The sequence below is a fragment of the Trematomus bernacchii genome, unplaced genomic scaffold, assembly GCF_902827165.1.
Source record: "Trematomus bernacchii unplaced genomic scaffold, fTreBer1.1, whole genome shotgun sequence".
NCBI classification, from domain to species: domain Eukaryota; kingdom Metazoa; phylum Chordata; class Actinopteri; order Perciformes; family Nototheniidae; genus Trematomus; species Trematomus bernacchii.
The window spans coordinates 6843635-6864560 of record NW_022987588.1 but is presented as its reverse complement, the minus strand read 5'-3'; the positions used below and the strand labels follow the sequence as shown (position 1 = coordinate 6864560).

The 20926-nt window shown below is 43.9% G+C and overlaps 1 protein-coding gene across 1 annotated transcript; it reads left to right on the top strand.

Annotated features, from left to right (window-relative positions):
- Positions 1 to 13068: 13068 nt before the first annotated feature.
- otc (ornithine carbamoyltransferase) lies at positions 13069 to 17911 on the top strand. The gene is made up of 10 exons (XM_034128974.1): positions 13069 to 13250; positions 13377 to 13515; positions 13632 to 13713; positions 14641 to 14728; positions 15444 to 15597; positions 15969 to 16091; positions 16368 to 16421; positions 16504 to 16653; positions 17404 to 17541; positions 17670 to 17911. Exons 1-10 carry the CDS (start codon positions 13168 to 13170, stop codon positions 17727 to 17729), a joined length of 1071 nt encoding a protein of 356 aa, XP_033984865.1. The 5' UTR covers positions 13069 to 13167; the 3' UTR covers positions 17730 to 17911.
- The last annotated feature ends 3015 nt before the right edge of the window (positions 17912 to 20926 follow it).

The following is a 20926-nucleotide window of genomic DNA, read 5'->3' as shown; positions in this document are numbered from 1 at the left end:
CATGTCTTATCTTCCTGGAGGATGGAGGGGTCATCAAGGAGGACAGGAAATAATCCGGTTATTACATTACATGTTACTTGTTAGACGCTTTTATCCAAAGCGACTTACATACCCACAGGAGCAATTTGGGGTGAAGTGTCTTGCCCAGGGACACAACGACATGCTGACTGCAGTGGGGTTTGAACCTGTGACCCCCTGATCCAAACACCTACGCACAACCACACCACGCCACACACCGTTATCAATACACCGTTATCAATACATTTCAAGGTTAGAAATCTAAATCATTAGAATGATGGTTCTAGTATATCAGGTAAACCCACTTGATTTGGTCATATAAACTTGGCTGTTACATTTCTGTTGAGTTTTTCTTTTCTTGTCTGTGTTGGTTTTTTATATGCAGCTAAATTCACAACTTTTATTTGCCTGTGGATGTGAGGGTATAGTGAATTGGGTTGAATATTGTTGAAGTGTGTGTTGGTACTGTGAGAGCCTGGCAACCGGTTCAGGTTTACCCTGCTTCTTGTTAACCAACGTGTTCTCGGTACGGCTTCAGGTTACTGTAACCATAAGAACGATAAAAATGCATGCATTTTGATCATTTAATTAAATTCTAGATAAATGTAAGTGTATAGTTAGAAACACTTACATTTATCTGGAATTTAATTGATGCGGTGTTATAGAATAAATAATGAATATTATATTATCTCGTTATAAAAATGCATTGAATACTGCAAGGTCACTATAATACAAAAAAATCAAATAGAAATTATATTTAGCTATTGAAACCAGTGCATGTTAAGTCATTGTGGAGCACAATTCATTATCTCTGTCTGTATCCCCGTCTAACCACACTTTACTATAAAAAGGAATAACAGTGCCTTTAATGCAACAACTCCATATAAAAACGGAAGAGGCAAACTTTCAGTGAAAGTCATAGTTAAGCTTTTAGTTTAACTAGTTCTCGATCCGACTAACGGTGAATATAACAAAAAGAACAGTTACTCAAAAATGCCTTGGAAATGAAAATGGTATGCACCCTATATTTAGTTTATCAGATCCTCGTCATATCTTTTAGATTTTTTGCACGTTTTAAAGCATACATGGGCATTAAAAGACAAAACATTGGACATACCTGTCTCCCTGTGAAGACTGCCCTGTGTGTGTGATTGATTCCTGTTGCTAGGTTGTAGAGTCGGTACTTAGTGTTCTGTTGCCGTGGCACCACACACACAGAGCACAAAAACAAAATATAGGTGAGAATCAGATAGATCATAATTTTCCTGCCGGACAGGGTGTAAAGGAACGGCAGGATGAGGCGGGAGGAACTGCTGGAGGGGTGGGAAAGGGAATTGCTCCAGGTGCTGTAGGCGTGAAAAGGAACTGGGTCAGAGAAGGGGAAAAAAATACCTGCAGGATGGGTGAGCAAAGGACCCGCCGGAGGGGCATGAGCCTGGGGGCAGGATCTGGATCATTCAGAGATCTCAACATGATGCTTCACATTATGATTTTTAAAAAAGGGTCTGATTGAATGTTTAGGAGTGGATTTATCACCCGACTCAAATTGGGTTCATGCATGCTCCCATCCTGCTACTTACCAAGCTCTTTCACCTTCTTCAGTTTTGTTTCACCAGGCAGCTTCACAATCACATGTGTTGCTCTACAAGTCACCAGAGGTGACGGGTTTCTCAGACAGATTTGCCTGTCATGTTCTTCTGCAGCAGAAGGTCAAAGTAATGGGCTTTCAACTTTTGTTTCTTGGCCTAACATGGAAGCCTAATGTTTGAATAAAGTTCTAGAGCAGCGGTTCCCAACCTGTGGGCCGCAAAGGCATTGCAAGTGGGCCGCCAAATAATTTGCAAAACATTATGATTTGTTTGGAAACATTCTCATTAAGATTACTTTCTCGATCCTCCTTGGCAACAGTCATTACAGTCCTTGACAGCGGTCGGTTCTACTGGATTTACAACGCGTCACATGTTCTGATTTGACCAGAACTTTATTTAGCCTCCGTAATGTTTATGGTTGAATGTGGGCCGCGAACATTTTTTAGATTCTTAAGTGGGCCCTGAGTTGAAAAAGGTTGGGAACCGCTGTTCTAGAGGCACTTATATAGACAAAAATCCCAAGAACAATCACTATATAATATTGGGCTTAAGATTTGAAGTGAGTGAATCAAATTCATTAAACAGCTTCACACTTACATTTTAGCAAAGATTAGGTGAAGCAAATACATTTGTTGGGGGCCTCGGGCCCAACCTACATTTTAATACTGGTCACTTTGGATAAAAGTAGTGTACTACCCATTTAACAGATTGTTTCCAGGAGCAGAACATTTAAAAAAAGAACATGTACACGTTCTTGTACTGTGCACAGTTTTCCAGTAGAGTCAACATAAATAATTTCAACGCCAAAATCCTGCAAACATTTTTAGAAGTTAGTTTTCACACTAAATTACAATGCTTTCTTTGATGTTCAACTTATATCTGGTGACTTTGATATCACTACAAACTAAGTAGTGGGGGTCTTCTGTTTTCTCACCAAGTATCCTTTGTTATTAAAACCGGCGCTGTTGTTATTAGAACAAAAAAAAAAAACTACTGTTTTTGCTATGTTTATTTTAATGTCATTTTCTTAAATGGTTTATGTGAGGGACTGTGGATGGAAATTAGCTCAAAGCTAAATCTGGCATATTTACGCTAGACACATTTTATTGTTTTAAGTGTTCATTGATGTGCATTGTCCCTGCTAAATAAATGATAAAAAAAAGAAAACACATGACTGTATACCGTTCCAGTATTATTAGAATATCATTGACGTTAAAGAGTAGACACTATTCATTTAAAAACTATTTTCCCAATTAGTATGTTTTAAACTTATTTGAGTGCCATGAGCCCATAGTCTTCTGCATTAACTGCAATTATTCCTGGTTTCCATTCAATTAAAGCAAATTTCTTCCTTCTGTGCCGTTTACACTGGAAAACACCCATTGGGTGAAAATAATAGAAAGTGCATTTTTCATGGAAGGAATTTATAAATAGAAAAACAATAGTCTCAATTGAATTACATTTAAGCATGGTGTTCATGGGACCGGGGATGAGGGAGGGGCTGTCGTGGGGGCCGCTGTCGTCGGTGCCGCTGTCGTCGGGGCGGCTGTAGTGGGTGCCGCTGTCATCGGGGCGGCTGTAGTGGGAGCCCCTGTTGTCGGAGGGGCTGTCGTCGGAGGGGCTGTAGTCGGAGCCGCGGTCGTCGGCAGGGCGGTAGTCGGAGCCTCTGTCGTCGGAGGGGCTGTAGTCGGAGCCGCGGTCGTCGGCAGGGCGGTAGTCGGCGCCTCTGTCGTTGGAGGGGCTGTAGTCGGAGTCGCTGTAGTCGGAGGGGCTGTAGTCCGCGGGGCGGCAGTGGGAGCGGCTGTAGTCGGAGCGGCTGTAGTGGGGAACGTGATGACAGCAGCTGTAGTGGGGGCCGCTGTAGTGGGGGCCGCTGTAGTGGGGGCCGCTGTCGTGGGGGCCGCTGTAGCGGCTGTAGTGGGGGCGGCTGTCGTGGGGGCGGCTGTCGTGGGGGCCGCGGTAGTGGGGGCCGCGGTAGTGGGGGCCACTGTTGTCGGGGGGGCAGCGGTAGTGGGAGCCACTGTTGTCGGGGGGGCAGTAGTCGGAGCCACTGTTGTCGGAGGGGCGGTAGTCGGAGCCACTGTTGTCGGAGGGGCGGTAGTCGGAGCCGCGGTAGTCGGAGGCGCTGTCGTCGGAGCTGCTGTAGTCGGTGGGGCGGCAGTGGGAGCGGCTATAGTCCGAGCGGCTGTAGTGGGGGCCGCTGTCGTGGGAGGGGCTGTAGTGGGTGCCGCTGTCGTCGGCAGGGCGGTAGTGGGAGTGGCTGTCGGCGGAGGGGCGGGAGTGGCTGTCGGCGGAGGGGCGGTAGTGGGAGCGGCTGTCGGCGGAGGGGCTGTAGGAGCGGCTGTAGTGGGTGCCGCGGTCGTCGGAGGGGCTGTAGTCGGCGGGGCGGTAGTGGGAGCCGCGGTCGTCGGAGGGGCTGTAGTCAGCGAGGTGGTAGTGGGAGCGGCTATAGTGGGTGCCACGGTCGTCGGAGGGGCTGTAGTCGGCGGGGCCGTAGTGGGAGCGGCTGTAGTGGGTGTCGCGGTCGTCGGAGGGGCTGTAGTCGGCGGGGCTGTAGTCGGCGGGGCGGTAGGGGGAGGGGCTGTAGTGGGAGGGGCTGTAGTGGGTGCCGTGGTCGTCGGAGGGGCTGTAGTGGGAGGGGCTGTAGTCGGCAGGGCGGTAGTGGGAGTGGCTGTCGGCGGAGGGGCGGGAGTGGCTGTCGGCGGAGGGGCGGGAGTGGGAGCGGCTGTCGGCGGAGGGGCTGTAGGAGCGGCTGTAGTGGGTGCCGCGGTCGTCGGAGGGGCTGTAGTCGGCGGGGCGGTAGTGGGAGCCGCGGTCGTCGGAGGGGCTGTAGTCAGCGAGGTGGTAGTGGGAGCGGCTATAGTGGGTGCCACGGTCGTCGGAGGGGCTGTAGTCGGCGGGGCCGTAGTGGGAGCGGCTGTAGTGGGTGTCGCGGTCGTCGGAGGGGCTGTAGTCGGCGGGGCTGTAGTCGGCGGGGCGGTAGGGGGAGGGGCTGTAGTGGGAGGGGCTGTAGTGGGTGCCGTGGTCGTCGGAGGGGCTGTAGCCGGCGGGGCGGTAGCGGGAGGGGCTGAAGTCAAAGCCGCGGTCGTCGGAGGGGCTGTAGTCGGCGGGGCGGTAGTGGGAGCGGCTGTAGTGGGTGCCGCGGTCGTCGGAGGGGCTGTAGTGGGAGGAGCTGTAGTGGGAGGGGCTGTATTCGGAAGGGCTGTAGTCGGAGCGGCTGTAGTGGGAGCCGCGGTCGTCGGCGGGGCGGTAGTCGGCGGGGCGGTAGTCGGAGCGGCTATAGTGGGAGCGGCTGTAGTGGGAGCGGCTGTAGTGGGAGCGGCTGTAGTGGGTGCCGCGGTCGTTGGAGGGGCTGTAGCCGGCGGGGCGGTAGTGGGGAGGGGCTGAAGTCGGAGCCGCGGTCGTCGGAGGGGCTGTAGTCGGAGGGGCTGTAGTCGGAGGGGCTGTAGTGGGAGGGGCTGTAGTGGGAGGGGCTGTAGTGGGTGCCGCAGTCGTCGGAGGGGCTGTAGTCGGCGGGGCGGTAGTGGGAGCGGCTGTAGTCGGATCCGCAGTCGTCGGAGGGGCTGTAGTCGGAGCAGCTGTATTCGGAGGGGCTGAAGTCTGAGGGGCTGTATTCGGAGGGGCTGTAGTCGGAGCGGCTGTAGTGGGTACCGCAGTCGTCAGAGGGGCTGTAGTCGGAGGGGCTGTAGTCGGAGGGGCTGTAGTCGGAGGGGCTGTAGTCGGAGGGGCTGTAGTCGGAGGGGCTGTAGTCGGAGGGGCTGTAGTGGGTGCCACGGTCATCGGAGGGGCTGTAGTCGGCGGGGCGGTAGTGGGAGGGACTGTAGTGGGAGGGACTGTAGTCAGAGCCGCGGTCGTCGGAGGAGCTGTAGCGGGAGGGGCTGTAGTGGGAGGGGCTGTAGTGGGAGGGGCTGTAGTCGGAGGGGCGGTAGTGGGATCGGCTGTAGTGGGTGACGCGGCCGTCGGAGGGGCTGTAGTCGGAGGGGCTGTAGTGGGAGGGGCTGTAGTGGGAGGGGCTGTAGTGGGTACCGCGGTCGTCGGGGGGGCTGTAGTCGGCGGGGCCGTAGTGGGATCGTCTGTAGTGGGTGCCGCCGCCGTCGGAGGGGCTGTAGTCGGAGGGGCTGTAGTCGGAGGGGCTGTAGTGGGTGCCGCGGCCATCGGAGGGGCTGTAGTCGGAGGGGCTGCAGTCGGAGGGGCGGTAATGGGAGGGGCTGTAGTCAGCGGGGCTGTAGTGGGAGCGGCTGTAGTAGGTGCCGTGGTAATGGGAGGGGCTGTAGTCGGCGGGGCTGTAGTAGGAGCGGCTGTAGTAGGAGCCGCGGTAGTGGGAGGGGCTGAAGTCGGAGCCGCGGTCGTAGGAGGGGCTGTAGTCGGAGGGGCTGTAGTCGGAGGAGCGGTAGTGGGATCGGCTGTAGTGGGATCGGCTGTAGTGGGATCGGCTGTAGTGGGATCGGCTGTAGTGGGATCGGCTGTAGTGGGATCGGCTGTAGTGGGATCGGCTGTAGTGGGATCGGCTGTAGTGGGTGCCGCGGCCGTCGGAGGGGCTGTAGTCGGAGGGGCTGTAGTCGGAGGGGCTGTAGTCGGAGGGGCTGTAGTCGGAGGGGCTGTAGTCGGAGGGGCTGTAGTCGGAGGGGCGGTAATGGGAGCGGCTGTAGTGGGTGCCGCGGTCGTTGGAGGGGCGGTAGTGGGAGGGGCTGAAGTCGGAGCCGCGGTCGTAGGAGGGGCTGTAGTCGGAGGGGCTATAGTCGGAGGGGCTGTAGTCGGCGGAGCGGTAGTGGGAGCGGCTGTAGTCGGAGGGGCTGTAGTGGGATCGGCTGTAGTGGGTGCCGCGGCCGTTGGAGGGGCTGTAGTCGGAGGGGCTGTAGTCGGCGGGGCGGTAGTGGGAGCGGCTGTAGTGCGTGCCACGGTCGTCGGAGGGGCGGTCGTAGGAGGGGCTGTAGTCGGAGGGGCTGTAGTCGGAGCGGCTGTAGTCGGCAGAACGGTAGTGGGAGCGACTGTAGTCGGAGGGGCTGTAGTGGGTGCCGCTGTCGTCGGAGGGGCTGTAGTGGGTGCCGCTGTCGTCGGAGGGGCTGTAGTGGGTGCCGCTGTCGTCGGAGGGGCTGTAGTGGGTGCCGCTGTCGTCGGAGGGGCTGTAGTGGGTGCCGCTGTCGTCGGAGGGGCTGTAGTGGGTGCCGCTGTCGTCGGAGGGGCTGTAGTGGGTGCCGCTGTCGTCGGAGGGGCTGTAGTGGGTGCCGCTGTCGTCGGAGGGGCTGTAGTGGGAGGGGCTGTCATTGGAGGGGCTGTCGTCGGAGGGGCTGTAGTCAGAGCCATAGATGTGGAGGTTGTCTCGGTTACGTCTATCCCATCGTATGGTTCTAGAGGAATATCTTCAAAGCCCCACAGGTCAAACGTATCTGGTTCCTCAACAAATCTCTTAACATGACGTCTCTCAACTTTTGACATTGGAGTTGAACAAGCAGCCAGCATTGTGCACAGTTTCCCAGATGGGTCAACATAAAGCAGTTCAAAGCCAGAATCCTGTAAATATTCTCGACGTTAGTTTTCCCATTAAATTACAATTAAACATGTTTTACACTTAACTTACCATGTCTGGAAACTTTGATATATCTACAAACAAAGCATTCAGGTCCTTCTGTTGTTTCACCAAGTATCCTTTGTTAATGAATATATCTGGCAAAAAAAAGCAAACTCAAATATTAGATACAATTTCATAAATAATAATCTGAGCAAGACATTTTTAGAAAGTTTTAACATGAACAAAACTTTTTTTCTGCAATATAGATGCCATATTTTACTATTACAGTAGCCATTATAACTTCGAAGAGGAAATAATGTATCCGAAAGCATGTTTTGGCATGGAGGGATTTATCACCCGACTAGATAACAATGGGGTTAAAGTGTGTTCATGCATGCTCCCATCCTGCTACTTACCAAGCTCTTTCACCTTCTTCAGTTTTGTTCCACCAGGCAACTTCACAATAACATGTGTTGCTCTACAAGTCACCAGAGGTGACACTACTGGTTTATCGCAGACAGCTTTGCCTGTCATGTTCTTCTGCAGCAGACGGTCAAAGTAATGCACTTTCAACGGGCCATCTCCCGTCTGGGGGATAACAATGTGTCATTAGTTTTGTAGGGATGATCAAAAGCAGCATTTATGTTTTACTTAAAGATTTATGTTAAGTTTCAAAATAACTGTCATGGTTGAGATTTAGCTTTTAATTTTAAGTCATGACCTTTAACATTAGCCCCTTACAGACATGCACATTATAACAGAAATGTGTTGGAGGTTCACCATTTGACCTATGTCTGAATAACATGCCAAAGTCACATACAAAAATAATTGAAGTAAATATACTGGATAATTTCGGTCACCAGCCCCAAATTTAGTAGCAATTCCAGAGGATTAACACAATTTGTACTTTACATATTTCTGTAAACGGCTGAAAATAATAGGGGCAAGACCCCTTTAACCAACAACATACTGCTCACTCTTGCAGATGCTGGTTAAGTGAAAGGAATAACACGACCATAATAAATGCAAGGACTTATTGATTTAGAGACAATTAAGTCTACTTGGCAACAAAAACAATACATTTAAAAAATAAATAACATTTTACCTGTGATGCTATGTAACAGCCAGTGTAGGGAAGCTTCCCCAGCAACCACCACCTATTAATGGAACCGTGACACCTGTCGGGCCGCAACAACAACCCTGCACCATCTAACATCAAAAATTAAGAAAAAGAATGTTCATAATTAGGCTTTTGATAAAAACTGGCATTGGCACAAAATATTGTATTGGTGAATCCAATGTACCTTCCAGATGCAGATTTGTGTATCTGATGAGTGAAAAGCGCAGGAAAAGTGTTCCATTAATGCAACGATACTGTGGCTGGTTGAAATCTGAGGTCTCTGGACTTTTTCCACTTCCTGCAAAGACAACACATATTTTTTAAATGGAAAGTCATTACAGAGGTTAAAAAATTTAAGTTTGAAATTAAGTTATTCCTTTTCTTGCATATATTTCAATAAGATCAATAGTCACAGTTGCCCGGGCTTTGTTCAAAGTTAACAGAATCTGCCCATTTGCACCCTCAAAGTTCACTTTGGACTTTTTCCCTTACTGTACATACCATACAACAGTAGGCCATGTCCAGGTTAGAGATGGCCGAGTAGCCAAACACTACTTGGAAGTTTCAAGTGAACAAAGTGTATCCAAAGAGTCATGATGGAAACATGAAATGCATTTTTGGTCATTTTAGCATGAAGCCATTATTCTTTTCTAAAATTACCCTTTACATCAAATACTGGTCAACCTATTAATATGTTTAAAATGACAGGCCAAATATGCTGACAGGTCAAATATTTTTAGGGGCATCGAAGCATGATAATTCTATTAAATGAAAGGGAATCATTTGCAGTGTTCTACCATCTAACCCCAATTGTCCAACGAACAAAAATGTTAAATCAAATTACCCTGCCCTTGTAAAACTGTTTAATATGCTTGAATGTAAACGACTGGATTTAAATGTATGATGTCAAAGGATTTTTTATTTTATAAACAAACAATAAAAGAAAAAGACACAGTACATGTAAAAGAGCTACCTGTTCAATCTTTGATTAAAAAAAAAACAGATTAGCAGATTAAGAGACATTAGATTGCTGTAAATATGGTCAGACGTTTTGTAGCCTATTTTGCTACAACAATCATCGTTCCTATTTTTTACGGGTCATTACCCTCAAGGAAATGACATGGATCACCTTTAGAGGAGCCTATTCGCACTATTCTTCGGTTACGGAAAGGTTCCAATCATCAACCAAAAACAATGGTCAACCATCCATTTCATAATCTAGAGTCGTATAAAGTAATCCAAAAACATGCTTGTGCTTAGTTATTCCTCGGGTAGGGGTATCACGGAAACTAAAGCTTTTATGTGGGGTTTGTTGCTCTCTAGGCCAATATAAAACTTAAAAATGTTTTAACACAAGTAAAGCACTGCACACATGTAGGCATGGCCGTGGGAAGTAGGGGTATAATATAATACCAAAAAAATGAATTTTCAGCCTTGATGTAACAACATTCATAATTAAGTAAAGAGAACACCCTTTTCACCCCGGTTACATTTTCCATTTGCCGTGTACGATGGGCGCTGTAAGTGATGAAAGTGGGGGATGTTGGCTTATCAGGCGCCCGCTGCTCAGCCAAAGTGCGAGTGAGAGTGTGAGAGCACCAGTACCGGCGGGATTGTTGTTAGCTTTTGCTGCGCTAACGGATATAAGAAGCTGTTTCTACAATAATGTGGAGGGAGAGTTCTCTCCGAGAGGCTCAGTGAGGTAAAGGACTCTGAGTGTTTAGATAGTTCATTTTAGTCTAAGTTCTCAGTGGGTCTCAAACGGTTTGATCACAATTTATGTAAACAAATATTTCCAAGGCACACCTTTATAATTATTAGGATACAAAAAAAAAACAGGTTTGAAATCATTCAAATGTATATAGGACAGTAAACCAAACATATAATTTAAAACTGAAGAGATTAAAAAATATGCATAAATAAATAAATGTTAACTGGTCAAATAAGATATAAATTAACAACAAAAATAAAATAAGTTACATTCATTTGTTATTGGCTATGGTAGGTTATTGGTTATGTTCACATACTTATTTGATTAATACAATGCAAACCGATCTTTTTCATATGGGTGTTTAAAGTTGTACCCCCTATATCAGGTCTCTAGTAATTGGGCGGTCGAAGTGCACCAGATTGAAGCATTTTACTTTAAAATGTTACAACATTTCTTTCCAGGGGGGCATACCCCCGGACCCCCATAGAAGATGTGACGTCCACCCCCCCCAATTAAAAACATGTTCATACAATACTAAATACATTTGAAGCCTTTTTATATAAACTGTCCACCATGTCAATACGTTTCTCTTTTTGTAGTGTATTGGTCTCTTGTAGAGAGCAGCAAATTGGTCAGAACCGGCCCTGGTGTCATCCCCACAGCACCCCCCATTTGAAACATGTTCCCACGGCTATGATGTAGGCTACCAACAATCGAGCGCCATATTGTGCTTCAGGCTTGTTTAGGTCAAGCAGCTGATTTAGGTTGCATGGGCCTAAAACCCGTAAAGAGCAGGTTTTTACCTTCAAGAAAATGCCAAGCCGGCGCGTGGAAGCTTCGTTCGGTCCCGTCTGGTGCAGCCGCCTCAAAGTGCTGCTCGTTGCCGTCAGAAAGCTCGTCCTGGCCGGCCAATCCTCTGTGTTCGTACCTGTGGCTTGCTGCGTTGTTGATCTGGGCTAGTGTTAAACAGACACAAACCAAAATCATCTGTGCGATCGCCATGGTAGAGCTCCGGTCCAGTCTGATCCTCTCCGACAACAGGCAAGGCCCAATGCTGGATTGGGAAAGCCGCACACCTGCATTAAATCAGCTTCATTACGCCAATCACGCAAAGGTGCGTTTTCCCTGGAGGTGGCTGTGGAAATGTGTGCTGCTCCAGGATTGGCTGAAAATAAATCACTCTCACCAGGGCCGGCCCTTGGCATATAGGCAGTATAGCATCGGGGCGCCGAAAATTGGGGAGAAAAAAGAAAGAAAAAAAAAGTTAGAAATTAAAAATAATTGTTTTTTGAAATTTCACAACAACACAATTTCCCGATTTTGGATGAACAAAGTACATCTTATTATCTTATACTAACAGAACTATGCCTATATTGCGTACAGCGCAGTGCTTGAATTGGAATAAAAAAGGTGCAGTACTCTAAATCAGCAACTGTTTCAAGTCAATTTATTTATACAGCCCAAAAACAAGTATTTGGCTCAAAGTCATAGTATATAGGCTATCCTATAATGCTGGGGGGTTTGTCTCTTTACTGTATATTTTAGAAAGGCTCACTGTACTTAAACAAAATGACTCAGGGTGCATCTGCGCAGGGGGCCTCGGCTTATGTGCTCGGCTTGTGCGCAGTTCTCAGCGCAGTTCTCAGCGCAGTTCTCCGCGCACCCCCACAGATTTAATAAATATCGGTTTTTGAGCATGTAATATGCATGTTTTGTCTTGACTATATTACAACTATATTATAATAAAATAATATAGTGTTTAAATTATTGAATTGATTATGATTATTATTATTAGTAGAAGTAGTTTATTTGCATTAATTATATTTTAATCTTTTTGAGGCTAGTATTTGGCAGGAAATGCAGACGTATTCACCTGTAAACGCATACTGAACGACATACATGCACATTTGCCATTTACCTCTCTGTATAAAAAAGTAACTGTGTTGATAATGGGAGGCGTGTGGCGCAGTGGATAGAGCCTTAGTGTTCGGATCAGGGGAGCACAGGTTCAAACCCCACTGCAGTCAGCATGTCGTTGTGTCCCTGGGCAAGACACTTCACCCCAAATTGCTCCTGTGGGGATTGCCCACAGTATTGAGTATGTAAGTCGCTTTGGATAAAAGCGTCTAACAAGTAACATGTAATGTAATGTAATAATAATAATAAACAGGAATTATATTTGCAAAGTACTTTGTTTCCAAAACAATTTTTTTCACTCCTGTCGGTTGGGGAGGGCCTCATCTCACAATATCGCTTGGGGCCCCAAGTTGGCCAGGGACAGCCCTGCACCTATGACTTGTGCATACATGCACGGTTGTGGCACGAGTCACGACCACCAAAACAGAAACATATGGACATAGGCCACCATATAAAAAGTGTGCAAATGTATTTAGTATCCTATCGATCTGAACATGTTTTATTTGGGGGGTGGACCTAACATCCTCTAGGGTCCGGGGGCATGCTCCCCCAGGAAGTTTTTTTTTTTAACATTGAAGTTAAATACATCAATCTGGTGCACTTCAAAATGAAGAGATCTAGGATACATCTCTCAACATCCATATGAAACAGAACTGTAAACAGATTTACTTTTTCTTTATGCATATTTTATAAATCACTCCCCTTTTAAACTGTATTATTGTTTTACTGTCCTATAGTATTTCATACCTGTTTTTCATTTATTCTCTTATTTTTGTATAACCATAATGATCATAAAGGTGTTCCTCGGAAATACTTGTTTACATAAATGGTGACCAAACCGTTTGAGACCCACTGAGATAACTTAGACTAAAGTTAACTATCTAAACACTCAGAGAGTCTGTCAGTGTGTCAGTGACATCTGATAGATTTCCCACACCTTTTCAATCCACAAATTGTATGTCGGGTGTCAGGTTTAACCGGGTTTAACCACCTAATTGTGATAAATGTAATTGCTGCTGTAATCAATATTTGTCAAATGTATATCTTAGCTGTTCCCTCAATGCCTTCTGGTATCACGGCTAGCAGTGCCACGTTAGAATTGGGACATTTTGGGGCAAACATGATGTAACACGGGACATTTTAAACATCAAAAATGTTTTAAATAATGAAGGAAACCACGCCTCCTTTCCTGGTCTTGCGGTGACGTCACGCTGCATGCCATCTGGGGACAGGCGGTGTGTGGCGAAATCTGATGAAATACTCCCATAGCATTACGCTTTCCCTGTGTTTTCCTTGAGTTGCAATGTCTGCTAAACTGTTCTCCGTGAACACCGTCGCTTTTAAATATTTGAAAACTCTCCAAGACTGTTCTACACGAGGGTTTAGGTAAGACGCTCCGGATATCTTTATTTAAAAAAAAAAAGCATAGCAGCAAAACTTTGTCAGCAAAGCGAGAGTTGTTAGCAAAAATGATAATGCATGCGTTATTTCCTCGTTGTGGTACGTTCTCAGCATTGGAGCTGCATCCCTTGGTTCAGTGAATTTAAAAGGTCGCAGCTGCCTGACTCTGAAAGACTTCAGCTCAGATGAAATCAGGAGGCTGCTGTGGGTTTCAGGGGATCTAAAACATCGGATCAAGCATGAAAAACAGGTAGCTAACATCAGTCTATAATGTAAACTGCAGTGTCTATTTGTTGAGTGTCTTCAGTTTTACTGCAGCCTCAGGATGCTTCGTTTTAAGGAAGGTTTCTGTCATTTCTATTTCAGTATCTTCCTCTCCTGCAAGGAAAGTCGATTGCCATGATATTTGAAAAGAGAAGCACCAGAACGAGAATGTCCACAGAAACAGGTGTCCTGTTTTTACATATCACAAACAAAAGGTGGTATAAAGACACTGAGCAGTTTTCAAGTGTTACATTAACACCAGAAAATGTTTTGGTTTTTTACTGAAAACAAGGATCTGGTTTATTGAAAGGGCCTCAATTTACAGTGCACTTCTAACCTGAAAGATACATTAACATCTACAATTGGGATTTTTCCTTTATTTTGAATGAAAGGTTAAAGGAAAATGGTTAATGACAAACATGATAGTGATACATCAACTTAAATATATGGTACATGCGAGACAAATATTGATAATGGTGGATATAATATTACATACTATAACGATCAACATAACCTATAACACTCAAACATTACATAGAATTATTGAGAACAATCTAACAGAAATGTAACTTCTGACACTGAGCAGGGCTGAGACCAGTCATCCGTGCGTTGAACGGTGTAAGTCACTTGTGTATGGACACAAAAGAACTGCTGAAAAGTTATTTTCAGTGCATCCCAGGAACAAAACAGTCTGCAACTATTTCAACCCTTGTCTGCTGCCATTCAACCCATGAGGTTGCACTCTTTTCTCAAGTATACTTTTATTGTGTTATAAGCAAGACAACTAAATAAACACAGAACATTTTTAGCGTGCACAGCAGACATGGAAATTAATATAGGAACCGAACATACGGTCTTGTGTCAAATAACCACCACCCACTACTAGCCCCACCCTCAAACTGGAGTTGAAATCATTAAATAAACCAAATTTGTGTGCATATGTTTAAAAAAACCTTCATTTTGACACAAATTGTTTGATTTGTAATTTGTTCTGAAAATGTCAATGTTGTAATGAAACATGGCAAATGTTGGGGAATTGTTCATACTTATTATAGTCTTGTCTATTCCGTTGACCATTAAGGATATTGATGTTGTCTTAATATCATTACAGGTTTTGCTTTGCTGGGTGGGCACCCCTGTTTCCTCACCTCTCAGGACATCCACCTGGGAGTGAATGAGAGTGGCACCGACACAGCTAGGTAAGTCTTACATCTATGTTTGCTTTTCTGGAAATAAAATGAAAGTAATATCAGTCAGTGGTTTGATGTGGGTTGTATAGTGGTCGACCAATATGGGTTTTAAATGGCCAATGTCGATATTTAGAGCGCATGATAGCTGATAACCTATGCATATTGTCGTTATCTGATGAAATATAACAGTTTCAGAATATCAATAATGCTGACCAATTTTTTATTATTATTTTGTGCTCTTAACAACAGCATTTATCCACAGAAAGCGGCATCTCTTTGTTTCTGAGATACACAAAAAAACTGTAAACGTACATGATAAAAAGTAAATAAACAATGTTAGTGTAGTGGCCCTTCTGGTGTTGGCTCAGTGAAATACTGTATTCAAAAATGAATCAGCCTTGTGTGCACAGGCATTGGTCGAAGCCTATTTTCTCAGAACGGCATTAATCAGTCTACAACTTGTAACACATATGTTTGGTATGTATATATATGGTTTATGCACACTACATTTTGATCTTTGTATAAGAGAAATCCTAAATAGCATTGCGTGTTTCAGTGTAACTTCACATATTTGAATGCTTGTGGGGCTTCAAGGTGGTTACAGTCATGTTATGTTTCCACTACTGTGGCTCATTACTGTAGCGAAATAGGAGTGTTTGTGGCTCTCTAATCACAGCACGCTGGGTACATGCATGCCTTTGTGATTCCTAAACTCTTTCCACAGGGTTCTCTCAGGACTCTGTGATATTGTCTTGGCACGAGTGTACAGCCATTCCACACTGGAGGAGCTGGATAAGGAGGGGTCCATCCCCATCATTAACGGCCTGTCTGACCTCTACCACCCAATCCAGATTCTGGCTGACTTCCTCACTTTACAGGCACTGCAACTCCTACACATACTGCATTTAGGGAGAGAAACTCCCTCTGGAGGGAACGTTAAGCTTTTTGCATTTGCAGACCATTTACATGCATAAAAACCTGTATAACATACTACAGGAAAGGGAAAAGCCTAATAGGGCCCCATTAAACAGAACCATGCCATACCAAACCTTACCAGAAGGAGGCCAAATAGTATAAAGACCCTGGGGGTTTATTGAAAGATCCTCAATTGACATTGTACTTGTTTTACGAAAGATACATTCATATTTTTATTTCTGCTTTCCTTTTTGAGTCATTTGAAAAGTTAGCGTTTTCTTCCAGTAAATGATAATGACATGGTGATTTCTAAATACCACTAATTCTCTTCCAGGAGCACTATGGGTCCCTTAGTGGACTAACACTGAGCTGGATTGGCGATGGGAACAACGTGCTCCACTCTTTCATGATGACTGCACCTAAATTAGGAGTTCATCTTAAAATTGCTACACCAAAGGTTTGCATTGTTTTATTTTCTCATGTACAGTTTACCTCTAATTGTACTGCACTTCCTGTTATCTGTAGTAGATTCTTGTTTTTGTAGTTAGCGAGTATAGAATCTCCCCACTTGCCTTTTGCGAGCAGGGCCATTATCATAAACTGACATCGAAATGAAATCAGCAGTGAACAGGAAATCAAAATGTAAAGCTTCTTGGTGATGTACGTCAAAAAACATATTTTTGCTAAAACGGCCCAACCACCCCTAAAGCTAAAACTGTATATTTATCCCCAGGGGTATGAGCCAGAGAGGAGTGTTATTCAAGAGGCACAAAGGCTCTCCAAAGAGGTGAGGTTTCCAACTTTAATTGTCATCATTATTATTAACAGACCTTTTGTAAAATGACTTACATTACTTGCCGTTGTCTCAGCATGGGACCCAGCTGGTCCTGACCTCTGACCCGATGGAGGCCGCCCACGGCAGTAATGTGTTGGTCACCGACACCTGGGTCAGCATGGGACAGGAGGAGGAGAAGAAAAAGAGGCTCAAAGACTTTAAGGGTTACCAGATTACAATGCAGGTGAAGGATATAGTCATATTAATATTAAGATGCAACTTTTTGACGCCCTCTTTTCAGCCTAAAGAGGAAAACATGTCACCGACAACATGCGAGCAGGTTTGTATTTGGCCATTTTTATATCTGTGCCTGTTCTAAAATTGCTCCCTTTTGACAGCTGTAAGCACTACCTAACGTAAAAAAACATGCTACTGACTGTACACAAAGCATTTAGCAAATTGTCTGTGTGGTAAACTCCTCAATACATACTTCATCTGGCTTATCAATCAACAAGCAAGCTTTGACTAAAATGTGTGCACAGGACATGCTTACATAGTTGTGATTACAGTAATTATGTTGGTCAATAATAATATGTACTACTTTGCAAAGGAGGTTCAAGGTTCTTTATTTTGTCATACGAACATAGCTACAGTGTAGTTATGCCGATGAAAATCTTAGGTCACAGGCTTCTCCAACAGTGCAACACAATAACACAGATAAACAGAAAAATATAGTGCAAGTAAATAGAGCAATTTCCAATTCCTCATAGGAGTAAGACCCAGTATTCCCATGTGCCCTAAGTCTAAATATAGTATGATATAACAATGCCTGTAAAACCTGATTATATTATTGATGGTATAATTTTCTGAAAACGATTACAGTCATATTTTAGTCAATAAGAGTGACTGAATTTGTGTCTGGCAAGTAAATATTTGCATAGAAGCAAAAAGGTGAAATGTGTCTTTACTCTATGTTTGCACTGGACCTCTACAGACAGGAAGTGTGGCCAAACCAGACTGGACCTTCCTGCACTGTCTCCCCCGGAAAATGGAGGAGGTGGATGATGAAGTATTCTACTCATCCCGCTCCCTCGTCTTCCCCGAGGCAGAGAATAGAAAGTGGACAATTATGGTGAGAAACCTGATTATTATTATTATTACTATAACTATGGGTTTCATTTGATCCTGTCGGTATAGTCTGTGTCTCAAGTTTGATTATCTGTCTATTATATATATCGTCACAACTGTCTTCTCTTTCAGGGTCTGATGGTTTCTCTTCTGACCGACTACACTCCACAGATCCCCATGCAAAAGTTTTAACGTCAGGTCATACGGTGTAATTTCACACATGATGGCAATCAGCCTGAACGTGACCAAACACATTCCCTCGCAGTCTCCACACATGCTTTATGTAGCAGCTATAAACCCTAAGTGTTGTTTTGTTATTTTTGAGGAAATGCACATAGTGTGCCTGAACCAAATAAATGTATAATGCCACGCTACCATTGACCACACCACTGCTTTTGTTTAATTTTAGCCTATTAAGTATACCACACAGTTTTTAATGGGTTAAAAATAAAACCTATTTGTAAACAATTGAAACTAGCTTGTGTATTTGGTTTTAAAAGTCATTCATATATTACCATTCAGTGTTTAAAATGGACAAAAGCACAGGTATCATAAATTCCCTTAGTGAACATTGTGTTAAGGTTAATGCCCCTCGCCCTTGGTTAAATATTATTTTTCTGAATGTATACAAATGTGCCTTTCACATCATGCGCTTCCCTTTTAAAATGCCAATTTTTAGTTATGTGTATTGTCCCTAAAGAGTCGTTGACAAAGTACAAATGATACTAAATAATCAAGTTGTAGTTTTTATTTTTCATTATTGAGATCAACAGAAAGATAATTCTATGCTAAACTACAATGGTTCCATATTCAAATGCTCTGGCTTGTTAGTGAATGACCAAGTAAGTGTGCACACATCAAATTAATTTTAAACCATGAAACATACAATTTACTGGCACGTTATTTGTTGGTATTACAGGGCTATTAACACTATTTGACTGTTATATTTTCCAGCATATTTCTAAGAAAGTGCTGAAGACCACCTTTAACGAACTATTTGGCATATTTATGTTTATTTCCACGTGTATATTATTTTGTCTACCTCCTGTAAAGGTTGTAAAGACAGACAGACAGAGCGCGCCGTCCAATGGAAGCAGTCTGTAACGACTCTGCTCTCTGATTGGATAACGTAAGTCGACGTGCTGACGTGTTGTTGATGTGCACGAGTCTTTGATCCACGTAGGTGGTCCGGCCAGCTCATTCATAAACACCAGCAGCCTGTCATTAATAAATACAAATGCGTTGATAGATTTTTGTTAACATGACTACAATGCCTACAGTACATGTATGATCGGAACAGGATAAAACTACTTTTAGGTTTTCAACGCAGTGTCATGATTATTAAAAATCAGCATAACTTATGCAAAAGGGCAACGAGTAACACACGTTGACAGTGTTGTAAAGTAATTAGCCATTAACTTAGGTACTGTACTTAAGTACAAATGTTGAGGTACTTGTACTTAACTTGGGTATTTAGATGATTTGCTACTTTTTACTTCCACCCCACTACATTTCAGAGGTAAATCGTGTTGTTTTACTATAGGCTACGTGTTTATTACCTTTACTAAAGGCTTTAGTTACTTTGCCGATTTGGATTAATGATGACATTAATTTCAGTCAGCTTTGATGACACTTTAATGCATCAATATTTATAATCGAAACATACAATATAATATTATGAAATTGGCCGAACTGCATGAGTACTTTTACTTTGTACTTTAAGTATATTTTGATGCTAATAATTTTCTTCTTGTACTTACTTGTAACAGAGTATTCCTACACTCTGGTACTTCTACTTTACCTAAGTACAAGATCTGAGTACTTCGCTATAATATGAAAACAAGAACATTCTGTGTGGACCACCCACACAGTGAAGGAGTCTGAGAGGGGAGTCTGAGGAGGAGGAGGACGCCATTGCTGCAGCTGGCCGTCTGTGATTGAGGACAAACGTTATCAAACTTCACAATGTCGAGGGGGCTTTTCGGACATTATTCACACTCAGCACGCTATTACTGAGTTATACTTTGAAATTGGACCAGTAGGATGGACGGTTTGTCTTTGAGTAGGACACAATGTGGACCAACAGCGCCAAACCAGAGCAGGTAAAGAGCGCTGTGTTTCGGGGGGACAATGGGAGAAAGTTTCAGCTAACCTAGGCTAACTAACGGTGGTTGTTTTAGCTATTGGCGTTACTACTGACTCTTTACACTTTTACAAAGTCCACATTTGTCAGCAACATTGAGCTATACAGTAACCTCAACTGTTGCTAACTTGTAGGTTAAACTTCATTTTTATCTTACTTTTAACTCTCTAAAAAGTTAACGCCATGGTGAGAGATGTTAACACATTTGCCTTTATGCTGAAAACACTATTAAATAACTAACGGTGGAAACTAAATCTGACCGTTGGTTCGAATTCAAACGCACTTCCATTTGCGGTACGTTGCTAAGCAATAACTGAAACCAATTCACAGGCGGTTTAATAACGTAGATTCTTTTTTTTAGCCTCCAGGCGTTTGATTTTAGTTTCAGCTTGTAAATAATGGGTGAGGACGTTCACGTTTTCATCCTGTGCTTATCGTCCCGGAGGATGATACCATTTCAAACTAGGAGCAGTACTGCTATCCAGATCCTTCATTTATTTAAAATAGCAACAACTATGTAAAACCACACATCTTTCGTCCTGCATTGAAATGTTAACAGTTACAAACGTTATTTTCTCCTGTCATTGCTATATTATTTATTTAATTGTTAGAAATTGCCCTTTTGCTGAGCTAATGTTATATTGATTGACACTTACTAGTTAGCCTAGTTAACCTCTAACACATATTCAGAAAAAAAAGGATAGAAATGAATTTAAATTCAGAGTAAACCCACCCAGAAGTAAATAAAGGTGTCAATAGTACCTAACGTTTATTCAGCAATTTACCAAATGATGAAATAAATAATAATAATATAGCATATAGCACTATTGTTGTATTACTTAGGATTTTGACCAACGTAGTTAGTTGCATTGCTATATTTAATTAAGTGTTTTTTGTTTTCCTTATAAACCTATGATTTGTTTTGTAAATTATCCTTGAATCCTTACAAAACTGCAAAGTTATAACAGCAGCAGTCAGATAAATGTAGTGTAGTAAAATGTATAGGATAATGTTTCCCTTTGAAATGTAGTTGAGTAAAATACTAGAACAAGTATCTCAATTCTGTTTGGCACTGTATTGATGAAATGTACTTAACGTTACAAACATTTTTGGCAGCCAACGGTAGGACGGTATGGCTCTTTAACAGTCAAATTTCAATACTTTTTGATGATTTCGTCCTATCCACGTCCTTTCACTTGCAGTCTCCAACCGTCCCTTCACCTGTGTGGTGGCCCAGCCTGTCACC